The following is a 17,039-nucleotide window of genomic DNA, read 5'->3' on the forward strand; positions in this document are numbered from 1 at the left end:
TCTGATATCTTTAAGTCTTAAAACTTTTCTATAATTGCAATTACTTTACAGAGGAGAGAGAAAACAAAACAAAACAAAACAAAAACACAACAACAACAACAACCAAAAGGCAAATTTAAAATAAAGATCCCCCTGATCTCTACCAATATTTTTTAACAACTCTGAAACTGGTATATTAATAATATTCTTTTTTAGTAGAAAATTCTTTAGGTTAAAATTTTTTCAGGTAAAATATTACCATGAAAGTTGACATAATTATATTTTATATATTATAAATATATTTTAAAATGTTTTAAAATTCCTAAAATTCTGGAAAAGTATATGTGGTATTTCATGTAAGTTGAACATAAATTGTATGTAGGGCTGCATATTGATATTCAGTGGATCTCCAGGAGGAATAGAATATATTCTTTAAAAGATTTCCATGAAAAAGAAAGAGGTGGGTAGGTAGAGGGGAGTGGGAAGGAGAGGGGAATGGAGAAATATATATATATATATATATATATAGAGAGAGAGAGAGAGAGAGAGAGATACACTGAACATGTGTCTATGAAAATTAAAACAGTTTAGACTCTGGTATAAAATTCTAATTTAATATAAACTCTTATACCTACAAATAAAAGATCTTCATAGATTAAACAAAAGGACATCAAAAGAAAGAGTTAAATCATAATTTAATTGATAAAGATTTTCTTTTCTTCCTAATTATTCAAGCTCCCATTTTCCATTAAAATATTGCTAATAAATCAGTAGGTTGGTATCCATCTCGTTTCCTATAAAAAGTGAACAGAACTTGTAGTAGTGTCAGAAATTCAGATTTGAGCAAGCAAGGCAGAAGTCTATGTTATTTCAAATTGTATGTGCTGCATCATTCCCTATACCTCTGCCAAGTTGGGTTGCTAAGCTTCTAAGTATGCTACTGACAAGATGCATGGTCTCTGAGGCATCCATAGAGCAGGCGCTTGTCAATTTTAAGATATAGAAAATACATAAGCATAGCCCTGGAGAAAGAAGAGAATGATCATAGCTGACATATGCTATGTTTTATTTTAAATTTATAATTCATATTTGTATATTATACATTTGCCTGTCCTGTGGATGTATCCACATATGCATATAAACTGCCTCATACATGCTCTCCAAACAAATGTAACCTTATATTCTTGCCCTAAAGAATAATAATGATAATTACCTATCCTTGTTAATCATTAATCTAATCCTTAAAAATAGATTCCTCATTAATTATCCCATACCTTTAGAAAAAAAAAAAAACAGAAAATCTAGTGAATGTTCAATCTTAACTAATTCTATTACATTGACAGAGATTCTACATATCAAATTAAGGATACTTCATGCAAGACAGCTTGTCTATTCAGATCTATGAGGAGCAAAGTAAACTGCCAGTGTTGGAGAAGAGTGAAGGAAGAAATGGTGCAATAGGTTCCTTGGGAAAGAGCCTTAAGTATGGTGCCATAGAAAATAAAGATCAACGCCTTGGGTTGAACTTTCAGATTTGGCCCTATTCTCAATGAAATGGAAGATAAATTATTTCAATTTTATAAGTTCTAAAATACAAGTGACATACTTGTTTCATAAAGAATAAATTAAGAAAATGATTTCCACATATATACAAATATAAATTACAGTGCAATGCACTTTAATCTTATGTATCTTTTCTCTACCAATATTATGCATTTATTCTTTGAATGGTCATTACGGAAATGAAGTATTATATTTTTGTTACTATTGAAACTGAAGCAGAGAAATTGAGCTCCATTAAAACTTAAACCAGGAGCCTCACTTTGTTCATTCTCTACTTTACACTATAGTGTTACCAACTGAATATTTGTGCCCCATTCCCCCAGAATTCATGTTAAAACCCTAGTTCTCAAAGTGATAGTATTTGGAGATGGGGCCTTTGGAAAATAATTAATTTAGAAGAGGGGCCCTCATCAAGAACCAGATCCGAGAGCACCTGGATCTTGGACTTCCCAGCCTCCAGAACTGTGAGAAATATTTCTTGTTTAAGCCACCTAATACTTTGTAATAGCATCCTCAGCAGATTAAGACATATACATACAAAAAGGCTTCTGAGAACTGGCTTCCAAGCATACTTTCTAAAACATTCTTTGCATGATGAGTGACATTAGATGGAAAGCTAGTTGGAGATAACCTGATCATCCCACTCTACCTCTTCCACTCTACCACCAGCTATACCAGGAGAAACGTCTTCATGATATAACATTCACCTCAGTTTCTAGATATTTTTTAACCTCAGATATGTTTAACTCCAAAAGCTGATACAATAGCCATTACATTTTCACATGTTATACTTACTTAAATGCCCATTATCCTATTTGAAACCACACTTGAATATATGGTTTCAAATAGGATAATAGGCATTTAAGTGTTTGTGAAATGAATACACCGCTTTTGCCTTTTCTGTTTTTTTTTGCTTAGGACATTTCCAATATATTTTTTTTTCCTTCTTCATGAAAGTACATTTTTCACCTGAAAAATCCTGAACATTATTTGAAGAGTAAGAATTTTCTCAATTACCTTTCTTCCTGTGACATTGTATCCATTAATTCATTTTCATTCAACAATTATATATTTAATAGTTATCACGCAGGCTCTGAGGACAGAGAGGTTAAAAAAAAAAAACAAAAAAAACCCTGGCTTTCACGGACCTTATATTCACTTTTATTTATTGAAATTTCTAGTGTTCTACCATTTTTAGAATGCTTTCTGCCTGTCTCAAGTTTGATACAGTTTAAAACAACAACAAAACTAAAATATATACTTTCTTTTAAACTCTGTCCACTTACGAACCTGTGACTGTCCATGGTAAGCTTTTAAAATGACTGAGACAGCTACCCAGAAGTAGATCTTCAGAGTCTTTTAAAGTCATCTCTCATACTCTCTTTTGCGATTATACCCAAACCAAACTGAAATTGTACTACTTTTCTATAACATCACCCAGAAATACCCCTTTCAGTTTAAAATCTTGATACACACCTGTCTGCTGTACTGCTATCTTTCCGTTCTGGACCTCCTCAGCATGCTACCTTTTCAGGATACTGAAAATATGAAAAGTACCTTTCCTTGTACCAGTATCCCTCAAAATCCTCTATTGGAATTTTACTCTCCTTAGTTGAGCTCAGTCTTTAGTAGGTGTCTTTCTGAATGCATCACTTTGTGTATCTATTTCTACCTTTTTTCATGCCCATTGAAGAGGCATTTTTATAACTCATACAGAGATCAATTGTAATCATGGTGAATCTTTAAGAAGTATTTACATTTAGTGAAAAACAGCTATAAAAATAACAGAAAGTCACAATAGTCCATGTTTAAAAGAAACTATCTTTACTTCATTGTTCAATCTGAGAGGTTGTTCTCTAATCACATTTCCAATTTTTAAATCTGTTTCTGTCCTTGTTATTTTCTTATTTATCAATACAAATTTATTAAAAGACAGAAATAAGAAATGAGAAATCGCATTAGAAGTGAGTTGACTAATTACATGAAATGGGCTTGTGCTTCTTCATTCTTCTGGTTGTCTAATTACCTAATGGTACTAAACTCTAGCTAGATCTAAATATTATGTGAGCTTAGTACTTTAGCAATTAAAAATATTCCAAAATCATCGTAATATTTTTAATAACTCTACGCATAGTTCATATATTCCCCATTCCTTTTAATAAACTTCAAAAATATTTCTGTTAAATTTAAATTATGTTAAATCAATATATGGGTTCATGAATTTTCATTCATTACACAAAATATGACTTCCTTATTTTTTTAAAAATTAAAATGACGTACTTTAGTACATTATATGGATGTTTCTCAACTTATGATGGGGTTATGTCCCAATAAACCCATTACGAGTTGAAAATATTGTAAATTGAAATGCATATAATACACCTAACCTACTGAACATCATAGCTTAGCCTAGCCTAGCCTACCTTAAATGTGCTCAGAACATTTACATTACCTTACAGTTGGCAAAATCATCTACTACAAAACCTGTTTTATAATAAAGTGTTTGATATCTCATGTATTACATATCACTAGCCCAGTATAATATCAACATTCAAAATTTGAAGTACATTCAAATTTCAATGGTTTTGCATCATAATTTTAAAGAAAAATCATAGATTGAACCATCAAAAGTTGAGGATCATTTGTAATCTAATTTGATTAAACATTGGTATGTAGTCATTTTTTTTTTGGTTTTAGAGAGGCCAAATAATGACTTCTCATCATGTAATTTCCCGTTAGTTGTAAGACTAAGAAAGCAAATGGATAAGGGGATTTTGCCGTTAACTCAAAAAGAGACTATGTGATACATACGGTAGACAGTATTCTTAATTTAATGCTTACAAAGTATGAGGCTGAACCCCAAATTATCTATAATGGCCTGCCATAGATTTTTTAAAAAACCCATTACTAAGTAAATACTCTGTGAACATGGTTATAGTTTTAGCTTGCACAACCTCTTGGTGATAGCAAAATAACAAGTTATACAGTGGTATATAAACAACCTCAAATTTAATCTAAAATGTCTTCTTAAGGCTTTAGGAGAAATTATCTAGCTCCAGTATTTTACTGTTTCTCTTACAAACAATCTTTTCAATGTCCCAAAGCTATGGTTGCTTCTACTGCCAATATTTTAGTGCCCCAGGGGGTAAAGATTTAACTGTCATCCCTGATTGTCTTTCCAATCCCTGTTTTTCACCTTTACACACCTGAAACACATAAGTCACTTCTCCCATGACTAATCTCCCTGTAAAAGGAACTAACAGTTACCAAATAAACACAGCTCAAAATCCCGGCATTAACTTTAATAATTCCTATCTTTAACCAAATTCTATCTCCCTGTAATTTTTCTTAATAATGCCTTTTAATATACTATTTCTCTCTATCCTCATTTCTTCCATTCCTTCATAAGTCAAAATGTACTTTTTACACTAGGGTTGATAAATTACCACATTCCTTACCTTATATCTCCATTCTTGTTTTATCTCCTGATATTTATTTTCCATTTGAAGCTGGTATGACCATTGTTACCCAAATATACTAAACATACAGTCAAGAATTTCTAACTTTCTTGTCTAGTTTTTCTACTTCTGCCATGAAGCCGTCTTGAACTATCTCATTCCTCAGTACTCTGTCTTCTAAAGACAATGGAGTAATTTTTGAAGTGAGGATGATTGAAGGGTGACATGGGGGTAGAAGTCATAATCACATGTATGCATGTTTAATCTTGTTCCTAACACAATTACAACAATTATAATGAAAAAGATCCATTGATCAGAACCATAAATGGCATTCTCAAAAACTCTGGGGTGGAAAAAACAAAAGGCCTAGCATTGCCGTCTTATAATATTTATTGCTTATGTGATACATCAGTATGTGAATGTGGCACATTACAAGTACCAACATGGTACATTACAAATATGTTTGATATTATACTGTTATAAATAGTTTTTTAGGTATATGTCTTTTCTTTAGCAGATTATAAGCTTACTACATAATGTAGCTGTTACATTTTTAGCTCCAGTTCATTCGTTCACCAAATATTTACTGAGTATCTGTTACATGTCATGCATTGTTTTAAGTACTGAGGTTAAAATAATGAAGATAGTAGTGAAAGTCTCTGTTCTCATGAAGTTTACATGCTAGTGGGGAGATACAGATAAAAAATTAAATTCAGAAAACCAACACATATCAAGAAGGGATAAGTGCTCTAAAGAAAGATACATCAGGCTAAAGGAAAGAGGAAATGATGGGAATGCAGAGTGCTACTTTATATGGGTTGGTCAAGAAATCCCTATGTGATAAAGTATCCATTGGGCAGAAATCTGAAGAAAGAAAATATTTATACTACGTGGGTACATGTATTATCTCTTCCTGCATAACATATTACTATAAAATTCTGTAGCTCAAAGCATTTATTCTCTCACAGCTTCAGTGGGTCAGGAATTCAAGAGTTGCTAAGCTAGGATGGGTCTGGCCCAGGGCTTCTCATAAGGTCATAAGCAAGCTGTGGGTTGAGACTATGGAATTCTAGAGACAGGAAAGAAGATTTAACAAGAAGGGCATACCTACTCCTATTTTTGGTTAGAAAAATTCTAACGATTCTACCTACTATGCTTCTAGAGAATAAACCATAAAATTAAAATAACATCTATTTGATCTAATTGGACCATATGACCTTTATGCCCATAAAAGAGGGCAAAAAGATTATTTCAATCTCTGGTTAAATTTCAAGATGGTTTTATTTGGAATTCAAGTAAGCTCTAGGTTAGGATAGTGGTTAGGAAAATCAGAACTATTTGATATATTTAAATGTGTGTAATGAAACAGACTATTCTGCAGGTGGATGAGGATGGCCCCAAATTTTAAAGCTATGTGACCCAAAGAAGACATACAACCCTAACATACATTTGTCTGTTAAGCTGTCAGTGAACTTAGAATATCAGACAATTTCTTTTCCTAATTTAACTGTGGAAAAACTGGTGGTTTTGACTTTATTTCATGACTATATTTTAATTATCAAACTAAATAGGTAGTGCTTAATGTTATGAAATGCAAATTAGATGTTCTCCATAAATCAAAGTAACCCTAGAATGGGTAGCTTCCTGCAGCTCAAAATTGGTAGCGTTTCTATTTGGAAAATGCTGAAATACAATACATATTCATTTATTAACTTTACAATGAACAGCCTCACCACAGAGAAACTGTGTTTTTACAATATGCTGTTGTTATTTTCATTCTTTGAAAACACAGCTACATTGGGTCAATCTTTTAATAAATGGGACGTTCTATGCATTATAATTTGTAATTATATTTCCCCAGGTTAGAATTTTAATTCATTTTTGAACAAACCTTTTAGAAAAAAAGAAAAAGAATTATGTATTCTAGGGAATTGATTCTAAATGTAGACAATATTCATTTTGAATACAGTGATGATTGTCAAGTGATGACAGTTGTAAGGATAGATCTCAAAAAGTTGGTAAGGAGATTCAAAGTTCTACTTAAGTCAGGCAACAATGTTCAGTTTTTAGAAGGATTATAAAATCAAAAATTAATTTTGTCAAAGAACCATACTTACCAGCACTGCATTGCACATGTTCTACATTAGCATAGGGAGGCAGTAATGGGTAACAGAAGGACAACGTGGTTGGTGAAACTTAGTGCTGCATTTTGCAGAATGGAATTTTTCACTGTGGTCATTACTTCTTATGTAAACACCATGATCTCTTAGAGATTAAAACTTGGTGAAAATATTGGTGAGGTAGACAAAATTTACGAAATAACCCCTCTTTTCATAGAGAGACCATTACTTTTTTGATTTGGGTAGCAATACTAAAGTATTTGTTATCACTTAATAACCTCAAAAAACAAAACCTTGAATTCTGAGATGTCTTTTTGCTCTGCTATCACTTCAAATATAAAAGCTACCATCTTCTCTCACCTAAAGTCTCCACTTAAACTCTCTTCCCACAAAGCTTTTCACATTCTACTGATCTGAAACCTTATGTAGGAGGCACAGCCTTTCCTGCATTTCCATTGCTACTTTCTTGATACGGCCCATTAGCACTTCTCACAGGGACTACTCCAGCCTTCTGGATTATCCCCAGTCCATTCTCTATGTTTCTATCAGAGTGCGCTTTCTAAAAATGTAAAACTGTCCATGGTCATTTCTGCTTACGGTCCTTCTGTGCCTAGCTTCAGTTTTGGGGCTGGCACTAAACAGCCTCTCCCTTTGCTCCCTGTTCACCCCTCCAGCTTCAGCTGCTGTCAATTCTCCCACAGACCCTTCGCTCTCAATGACCTAAGCTATTTGCAATTCGTAAATGCATCAAGTGACCCTTGGCCATGCTCATTTCTTCCTCTCCTCACAAATTCAGCTCTAGCACCACATTTTCTAGCTCCTATGATTGCACTTACCATACATCATTGTTACCAGTCATTAATTTAGGAGTCTACCACTCACATGGGTGCACATACTATTCGCCGTAAGATTTCTATTTCAAGTATGCAGCTCAGCTCCTGGCACATATGGAATGCTATTAAATCAACAAATTTATAGAAACCATTGCCGATTTCAGCTTTCCTAATAAAACTAACTCTGTATACCAAGATTTCCTAGTTGCTATGTCAGAGGATTGTAGAACTGGAGTTTGTTTGATATTAGGAAGACCAAGCAGAAGGAATACATATTTCCACTGGAGGTAGGATGAATAGATGGTGAAATGCAAAATGGCAGAGGCTAGTAAGGACAGTATTTAGGTTCTATGACAGCCAGTAAGCTAACTCCTGGATGCTCTCAGAAGATTTAGTTGGGTAATATGTAGTTCTGGTTTATTTGGGAAGGCAACAGGGGTGGCAGGGGGAAGGGTCACAGAGTAGAATAGCATCGAGCATTAGCAGAGAAGAAATTTTGATAGACTGACATAAACAAAGAAAAAATTGACTGGAAAGTAAAATTGCTTCAAGTACATTAGAAGTGAGTGATGGGAATCCAATCAAAGATTTGAGATACCAGACCATAAATTCAATGGTAGGAAAATTGATTATATCAAATTGAATCCTCATTTTCAAAAAATTAAGGCACTGGATTAGATAAGCCTCACGATAAGGTTACAGTTGCTGGTAGGGAGACTGAAAGTAGGAATGTGGTCAGAGGAAAGGAAGACAGCACTACCTGACTGAAGGATTCAGAGGGTAAAGGAAGCAGGGCTCATCTGAAGTCAGATTACTTGACTAGACCTGTCTGGCCCCATCACCTGGCACCCACCTGTGGGTGAACTGGGCAAGTCATTACAAAAACTAAAGATGGACTTGGTGGGATTAGCATATCAGTTAGAAAGCAGATTTTATTTTCCTGGTGGTAAAATTCACTTCAAAAAAATCTGTTATTTGTTTATATTTGATTAAATTACTACTTCTTGTAATATTCCAGGATTTAAATTTATTTTTCTGAGCACTAATCTCCAACAATGTATAATTTGAAGTTCTCAGCCACTGGCTCAATTCCAGAAAATTTCAAAAATCTTGCCAACAAATACAAAGAGGAGTGTTTCTAATTGGTCATTAGAAATTATATAAAGGTAATAAATAAAAGACTTTAAATTTACAAACATGTATCAATAACATATTGAGTTCACAAAATTCTTGAACATGAGCTATGAGCAAAGGATTTACAAGGCTGCAGTCACATCTGATAGTCTATGACAAACCTGGGCAAAGATTCTGTGTTTTGCTGTGGTCATTTTATTTTTGATTTACAATACTTTGCACAGTGACTGGCATAATAAATTATCATCAATGTTTGTGAAAAAAATTGATTAAATGAATAAATAGTTAATGTAAGTTACACTATATCGTACAGTTATGCAAAAATAATGAAAAATATGCTGTGTTTGCAACTTACGCAAAACAAAGTTGAATTCACCCAAATATCTAACTTTTAAAAGATAAATGCAAATAGCTGGTAGCTGATTTAAACACCAGTAACAGAACTGAACACCTAAAAAGTAAATTTTGTCCCAGGTAAGAACATGTGAATGACCCTGATTACTTGTCAATAGAAAAAGATAAGTGCAGGCATTTTCTCTTTCTACTTTGGATCAGCAATCAGATTCACTCACAGATCACTGATTCATGAACAGCACTATATACTTACTTTGAATTTTCAAGTAGCCAGTGTTTCATAAGTGTTTATATTACAAGTACACCCTCAGCCATCTCTTTTTCTCTGGTATAGTGTTCTCATGATTTTTAGCCAGATAAGACCCAAGAGTTTCCTTTATGACTTGTATTATTTTATCAATACATTATTTTAAATTAAGAAAAAATATTTATTCATTTCCAGCGACATAGGATTGTTTTTAGTTATTTGAATGGCTAATATGTGCTCATGAAGTCAAATGTATACCTTTTACACAAAGAACAAAGATTAGTTTTATTTTCAAGTGAATGTGCAAATGACTTGATCTAAACCAATTATGAAGTGCCTACATGGATTTCTGTGCCTTTATTTATTTCTCATTAGAAGTTCGATAATGAAATGTCCACAAAATCACATGTTTCTAATGGAAACTTGTTTAAGTTTTGGATATTCATCTAATCACAAATGTGCAGAAATTAAAATGGTTGAAACAATTTGACTCAGTTCCTAAAAAGCACATGGCTCACAATTTTCTGAAAGATGGGGATGTTAGATAATATGAGTCTTTACTGTTGAAAAGATAAAGAAAATGGCAAACTAAACATTCAGTTTACTATGGAATGCTTAATAAGGAACAATTCAGGAATTAAAAGGTCCCATAGGCTTCATGTGTTATAACTATTTTGCTTTTATTTCCTCAAAGCTTCTTATTTTTCAGTCATTCATATGAAATTATTCATAACTGATTTACTGCATTGGACAGGAGTTATTTTCTCATCCTATTTCTGAGAAATATCTTCAAAGCTCTTACAACACAGATACCAAGAGAGGAAGTGAAATGAAATGGGACTAGACGGGGGAAAAAGGGCAATGCTCTTAAGTCAAACTGCACAGAGAGGTGAATGGTTCAGTGCATGAATATCTCAAAAATGCCCTTAGAAATTTGCTCTTAACTACAGGTCTATCAGCAGGCTTTGTCCAAATGAAAAACTAACAAACCAAAGCAAACCAAACTAAACTAAACAAAAATAAAACTTTCTGACAGAAATTCTCCAATGAATGTCTCTTAGAAATGAGCCACTTTATTAGCTGCTAAGCAACCTTGAGAAAACATTTCTCCCCCTGGCTCCTTTTTCTTTAACTCTTACAGAAAAAGAAAAATCCTTCCCCACCCCGCCCAGTTTCTTATATCTCAGTTTGTTACCTGTGTTTCAATTACCTACAGTCAAACTCATCCAAAGATAGGTAAGTACAATACGATATTTTGAGAGAGAGAGAACACAATCACCTAACTTTTATTATATAGTTGTTTTATTTTATTATTATTGGTTGTTGTGAATCTCTTATTGTGTCGAATTTATAAATTAAATTTTATCACAGGTTTGCACATATAGAAGAAAACATAGTACAGTCTGTATAGGGTTTGTTATTTTCTCTGGTTTTAGGCATACTTGGGCATCTTGCGATGTATATACCTGTGGATAAGGCAGAACTATTGCAGTTTTCTCCTCTTACCTGATAGGAGCACCTTTGGCTTGTGCTGGTCTCAACAATACAGTTATTGTGGTGGCAGTTTCATTGAGAGAGGCATCAACTCCTTCATAGTCAGGTAAAGTTGGAGCTGATGAGTGATGAAGAGACAAAAAAAAGGTTCAATTAATTTACAGTAATATATTATAGGTCAGAATGAAGAGACGATCTTAAGTTAGGAAAAAAAAAAAAAACAATTCACCTAATTATCTATAATGTATCTTGTTTTATAGCGTAACATCTCCAAATAAATTTCAACTCTGGGAACTAAAACATCAAAAGGTAGAAAATCAAGATTTGTTGTGGAAATTTAAATAATAATCTGGCAATTTATGACACACATTCCAAATATTTTGTGAAGATGCTCTCCTTTTAGTTTCCTGAGACCTTCAAGTGAGTAATGATGGGAGGGAGGGAAGGTAGTAACCGAGAAGACTCGGTAGCAGTGATTATGGAGTCACATAATGGAGATCAGGAGCTATGAACAGCAGGAGCTGAGGTCAAGGGCTGCCTGGTGAAACAGTGTCATTTATGATCTTATAGTGTAGAAAGACCCAGTATTCTTATCCTAATGTTTTTCACAACTCTGGTCACAAGAGAAACATATCAAGAAGGGTGGTGAATGAGAATGGAAATCTCAGTTTTTGTTCATTGGAGATATTAGGTGCCAGATTCTTGAAAAGAATAAATTTATAAATTTTTACAATATTTGATAATGCTTAATTGGGGACTGGGATCTTGAGGGGGAGAGTTACTTCAAATAGCTTTGGATGGCTTCCATGTAGAAAGCTGTTTAAGGAGTATATACTCAATGAAATGTATGCATTATCTCTATCCATTCGTTGAACATTTACTGAATACATACTATGTGCCAAGTTTTATGAGAAATGCTATGAATATAAAGACAAAGCATGTCTCTGATATTTACAGAATTAAAAGTAGGAATTCACATTTTATGAAAAGAGTCTTAAAACCAAAAAATTATAGCAAAATGTTAGGGGCCAAAAGTGGAAGACCATTTGCCAAAACAGTGGTTCTCAAACTTGTAAGATCAGAAGCACCTAGAGGGCTTCCTAACACACAGATTATAGCCCGTCTCTCCTAGAGTTTCTGATTCAGTATTTCTGGGGAGGGACCTGGCAATGTTTGTTTATAGACACTTCTCAGGTGATGTTGATGATGATGGTCTGGGGGTGGGGGGTCACACTTTTTACATTAGTATTGGCAGTGGGATGATGAAACCAGAAGGCTCAGGGTGTCTAATGATGTTTAAGCCAAATATTAAAAAGAAGGGTAAAAACTCATCAGGAAGAGAAAGGATGAACTAAAATTCTGAGAGAGGAAACAGAATAGCTGAAGATAACAAAATATGAAAGGGCATGGTATGTTTAAACAGCTATAAGCTATTGGCTGTGCTGGGAACTTTGGGTTCATGGGGAGAAGTGGAGGATGGGAGGAGTCATGCAAAGAAGGACCCTGAATGCCAACACCGAGTGGATCATTAGACTTCGTCCCGCTGATTATAAGATACAAGACTGTGAAAATATTTAAGAAGGAAATATCTGTGGATTAAAGATAGATATAGAAATACAGTGAAGATGGATACGTCTGAAGGTAGGGATACCACTTAGAAAGATATTTCAATAATCTGTTTAAAATACTGTCCAGATGGAAGAAAACGAGCAGTGACATTAGAAAGAGATTGATTATTATCTGACAGTTTTTTTAGGAAGCAAAACCAACAAATATTAATTTAATACATGCACAATATGTAGTATGTATGTGTGTATATATGTGTATGTGAATGTATGTGTGTATATCAATAATTCCCCCAACCGCTATGCCTCCAATAACTTGATTTCACTGTCATTTAAATTACTTTTTTTAAAATACTGAGCAATGTAATTACTGGACTCAGGGAATAAATTTAACAATAAATTATCTGAAACGTTCAAGTAATGCTGAGAATCACACTAACCATAAATTTTATTAATCTTAATGTGATTAATAATTGTTCTCAACATAACGTGATTGCAACCAAGTTTTTAAAGTACAATCAAGTACTTATTGCACTTAGGTTAATACAAGTGAAACTGAAGTTGAATAATTAAATGAAAAAACTAGATGGATGTTCTGGTCCTTTTTATAAACTTTATGTTCCACACAAACACAGTATCTGAGCCTTGACAGACATACATACACACACACAAACACATTCATGGTTCTCAAAAATTTACATTTATTCTCAGTTTTATAAGTTTATGCAAATTTTGTAGCTGTCTCTCTTGAAAGATCTTACTCAATTATAGCACTACTGCTAATTCCAGAGGGTAGAAAACCTATCTCAGTACATCGTAACATCACCAAGTCCTATTTTCTGGTAAAGTGATTCAATACACACTTTAAATTCATGATTTGTAATTGTTCTCAGGAAAGAAAATTGCAATTTTAAAACATTATTATTTTATAATATAATGGATGATATTTTAAATGTTTTTTATTGGAATATTAAGAAAACAAAATGTTCTTCCAAGGAATTATAACTCATAATGGAATAGCTAATTTTATTCATGATATAAATTTTTAAAGTTTGTATTATATTCAACACATCTGCAAATAACATTTTAGACTCAAAATAATTTGGAAAGTCCATGTCTTCTTTTTGATGCAAATGGTATAGATTAAAAAAATTAAAGACATATTTTATGGGTATTAATGATGTATCATTAATATTTGCCATGTAGAACTATAATAAAAATGAACATAAATGAACAAAAAGAATTTACAAAGTCAAAAATTTGTGCTTTTCTACATTGTGTGGCTGACCTTTAAATAATTTATTTTTCAAATTTAACTCTTCAGTTACATATACAATATGTATTTATTTTAATAATCTTAAATCAGAAAAAAACATTATATAAGCTTTAGTAGATTTAGGCCATATTACAAAGTTAATTCCTTGCAAGAATTTAATCAGGTTTAACTGATGATCGGACTGAAGGAGAAATAAGCTCTGTAAACAATCTAGTCAAATACAAACTATGCAACTGTGAATACAATAGAATGTAAAGTTTAATTTGTTTATCAACCTAAAATTCTCCTGTATGTTCCCATTCTGAAACTTACATGTATTTATGTAAGATTTCTACGTGTGAAAGAAAAGCCCATATTTGTTTAAAATTATCATAGTGTCAGGGAAAATGAAACAGAAACAAGGTATATAGTACTATAATGCTAGAGAAAGGATCTCTACCATTTCTTTGATAACATTCATTTAGAATAAAGGTCTGACACCATAATAATTATCAACTCCTCAAAAGTATCATAAGACCTATTAGGATTTATAATGAATTTTAAAAGATTTTTAATACAGATTTAGCATAATTTTTTTAAGACCACTGTCAATCAAAAGTGACTATTTCAGATGCGTTTCGGTTTGGACACATAATTTATATTCAAATAATTCTTTCCAGTGCTTTCAATTATGCATAACTATATTAAAGGTTTGACAAGCAAGATGGACTACACTTGGTTTGTATGTGATTCTCCAGGATGTGCCATTACAAACCAATGCCATAATCAATTCTATTTGTAATTTATTCATTTGCATACCTGAGATATTGGTGGTGACATTGATGGCTGTGGCTGGTCCAAAGCCTTTGACTGTGCTGGCTCTTATGAAAAACTGGTACGTGGTTCCAGGGTGGAGATGCATAAAGACATGATGTGTACTGTTCCATAAATTTGATACAGTCTGGGGAGGTCCAGCCACTGGAACTGCAGGATCAAACGATCTTATACTGCTATAGCTGATCTGTTTTAAGAAATACGTGTATTACCGATCTGGTATCCATCATAAGAAATTGTAAATAAACTCTTTATAAATAAGGCAGTATGCAAGGGCACCCATGTGGAGTCAATGGTAATTTTTTCTTTTCTTTCTCATGTTGATATTGTTATTTCTGTCATGCTGAAGTTCTATCTATATATCAATCAATCGTCTACCTATCTACAGATACACCTGGAGTTATATCTGACCAAACCAATATACACCTATTTTCTTCCACCAAAAAAAACCACAATAAGTTATACGTACATAAAAAATCTTATAGCTATATACTTGAATGCATATGAAACACAGAAAGTGTTCAACAGATTTTTATTATTAATACATTCTATACTTTGTTCAAGTTATATAACAAATTTCATGTAAATAGTACTCAAATATGCGAACACAGTTGCAAAATATAACTTTGCACTAGTGATTCTCATTTCCATAATTCACTCTGTAGCCATTAGAAATTTAAGCATTTATGCTCTAATCAACGCTATGTAGGAACAGAACTACACATTTGTGTAATTTAAATGATTCTTTCATTTCTTCTTTTTTAGTTTCTCATATTTGAAAAGATAATGATTTATATTCACAGCTGAAATGAAGCTCTGGAAAAGTCAGCTTTAATATCTATTTTGCTTTTTGGAGATTATTCCTTACTTTGAAACAAGTGAAATTCAATGGCTTCTCCTAAATCACAGTATGATAGGAGTTTCTTAATTTTATAAAAAGGAAAATGAGGGTTTTTTAATATGTGATTATTTATTACTATAACCATCATATCTGATAATGACTATCCTGCTTCCTTAAATCAACAAAACAGCAGCAAAAAACATGCATTTTTTAAGAATTTGAAAATTCTAGATGCCATACAAAATATTTATTTATTTTGATACTTAATTTTGGAATCAAAGAATTTGTACATTAAAACAAAGGAGAATAATGATTTTAATCCCCTAATCCTCATTTACGTCTTTTCCATATTTCCCTCTAACTTTTCCTTTCTTTCTCCCTTTTATTCCTTCAATTCACATTTCAATTAACTTCCTTGTTCTCCCAATACCTCATACTGAGTGATGATTCCATTTGGATCCAAAGGTTCTTTCCAGTTCAAGAAGATCTTATTTTCAAAGGATGTTCCTTGAAGAGATTTTACCGGTACGGGGCCAGGCACTACAAAACACATGAATTTTTTGTTATGAAAATGCTTACATGAGAAACAGAAAAAGTAAATCAAATAAGCTAGATAAACAGGATTAAAAATAATTATAAAGAAAAATAAATTAAAATGTGTCCTTAGAAACAAAATAAACTATATGACTAGTTCTCTGATTTTACTTTGATATATGGGAATTTAAAGCAAATCTATAAGGTTCTGATGCAGAAAATGTAGAAATGCAAAGTTATTTTTATTCAAAAGAATATTCTATCACCTTAGAGAGCTGCATAAATTATGTAGTCTAATTTTCTCTGTTGTATACCTCTAATGACATGAAGATCTTATTTGTAATTTGTTTCAAGAACAGAGCTGTATTTCCCTGAAAGATTTTTTTGAAAATTATGTGAATGCCCCAAAGAATCTCCATGAACAAAGTTGATAAAATAAAAAACTATGATAAAATTAGCACTCTTTGGTCTGGAAAGCCGAATCACATAGCAATGAATTGAAATGTCCATTAATAGCCAACCTTACTTTTATAGCTATACTTATTAAATGTTCCACAATTTTAAAAAGGCAGTGTTGATTATTACCATATTTAAAGAGTTATTACAGATTGATAGGTTCAAACGTCACTGCTTTAGCCTTTTAAAGGAAACTCACTTTTTCAAAGCTAAGAATTAACTAGTTTATAATGTCAGACTTGTTTAGAACTCAACAATCTGCACAACTACTTTTGAAGTGTCCCCAGCTATGACCATATTTGCAGAACCTTCGCTTCAGTCCTTATTTGCAAATGTCATATAACTGGCCATACCCAACGGCAACACTGAATG

The 17,039-nt window shown here is 32.7% G+C and overlaps 1 protein-coding gene across 26 annotated transcripts in view; it reads right to left on the minus strand.

Moving 5' to 3' along the window:
- Positions 1 to 17,039, minus strand: part of PTPRK (protein tyrosine phosphatase receptor type K) — a 565,022-nt gene that overhangs the window by 106,551 nt on the left and 441,432 nt on the right. For all 26 annotated transcript variants that reach the window (XM_005551791.5, XM_074037021.1, XM_074037018.1 and 23 more), the window contains exons 9-11: positions 16,108 to 16,217; positions 14,822 to 15,023; positions 11,195 to 11,300 (exon numbers count right to left, since the gene is read on the minus strand). In XM_005551791.5, coding sequence (XP_005551848.1) covers positions 11,195 to 11,300; positions 14,822 to 15,023; positions 16,108 to 16,217 — 418 coding nt within the window. The remainder of the gene's footprint in view (positions 1 to 11,194; positions 11,301 to 14,821; positions 15,024 to 16,107; positions 16,218 to 17,039) is intronic.

The sequence above is a fragment of the Macaca fascicularis genome, chromosome 4 (genome assembly GCF_037993035.2).
Source record: "Macaca fascicularis isolate 582-1 chromosome 4, T2T-MFA8v1.1".
NCBI classification, from domain to species: Eukaryota; Metazoa; Chordata; class Mammalia; order Primates; family Cercopithecidae; genus Macaca; species Macaca fascicularis.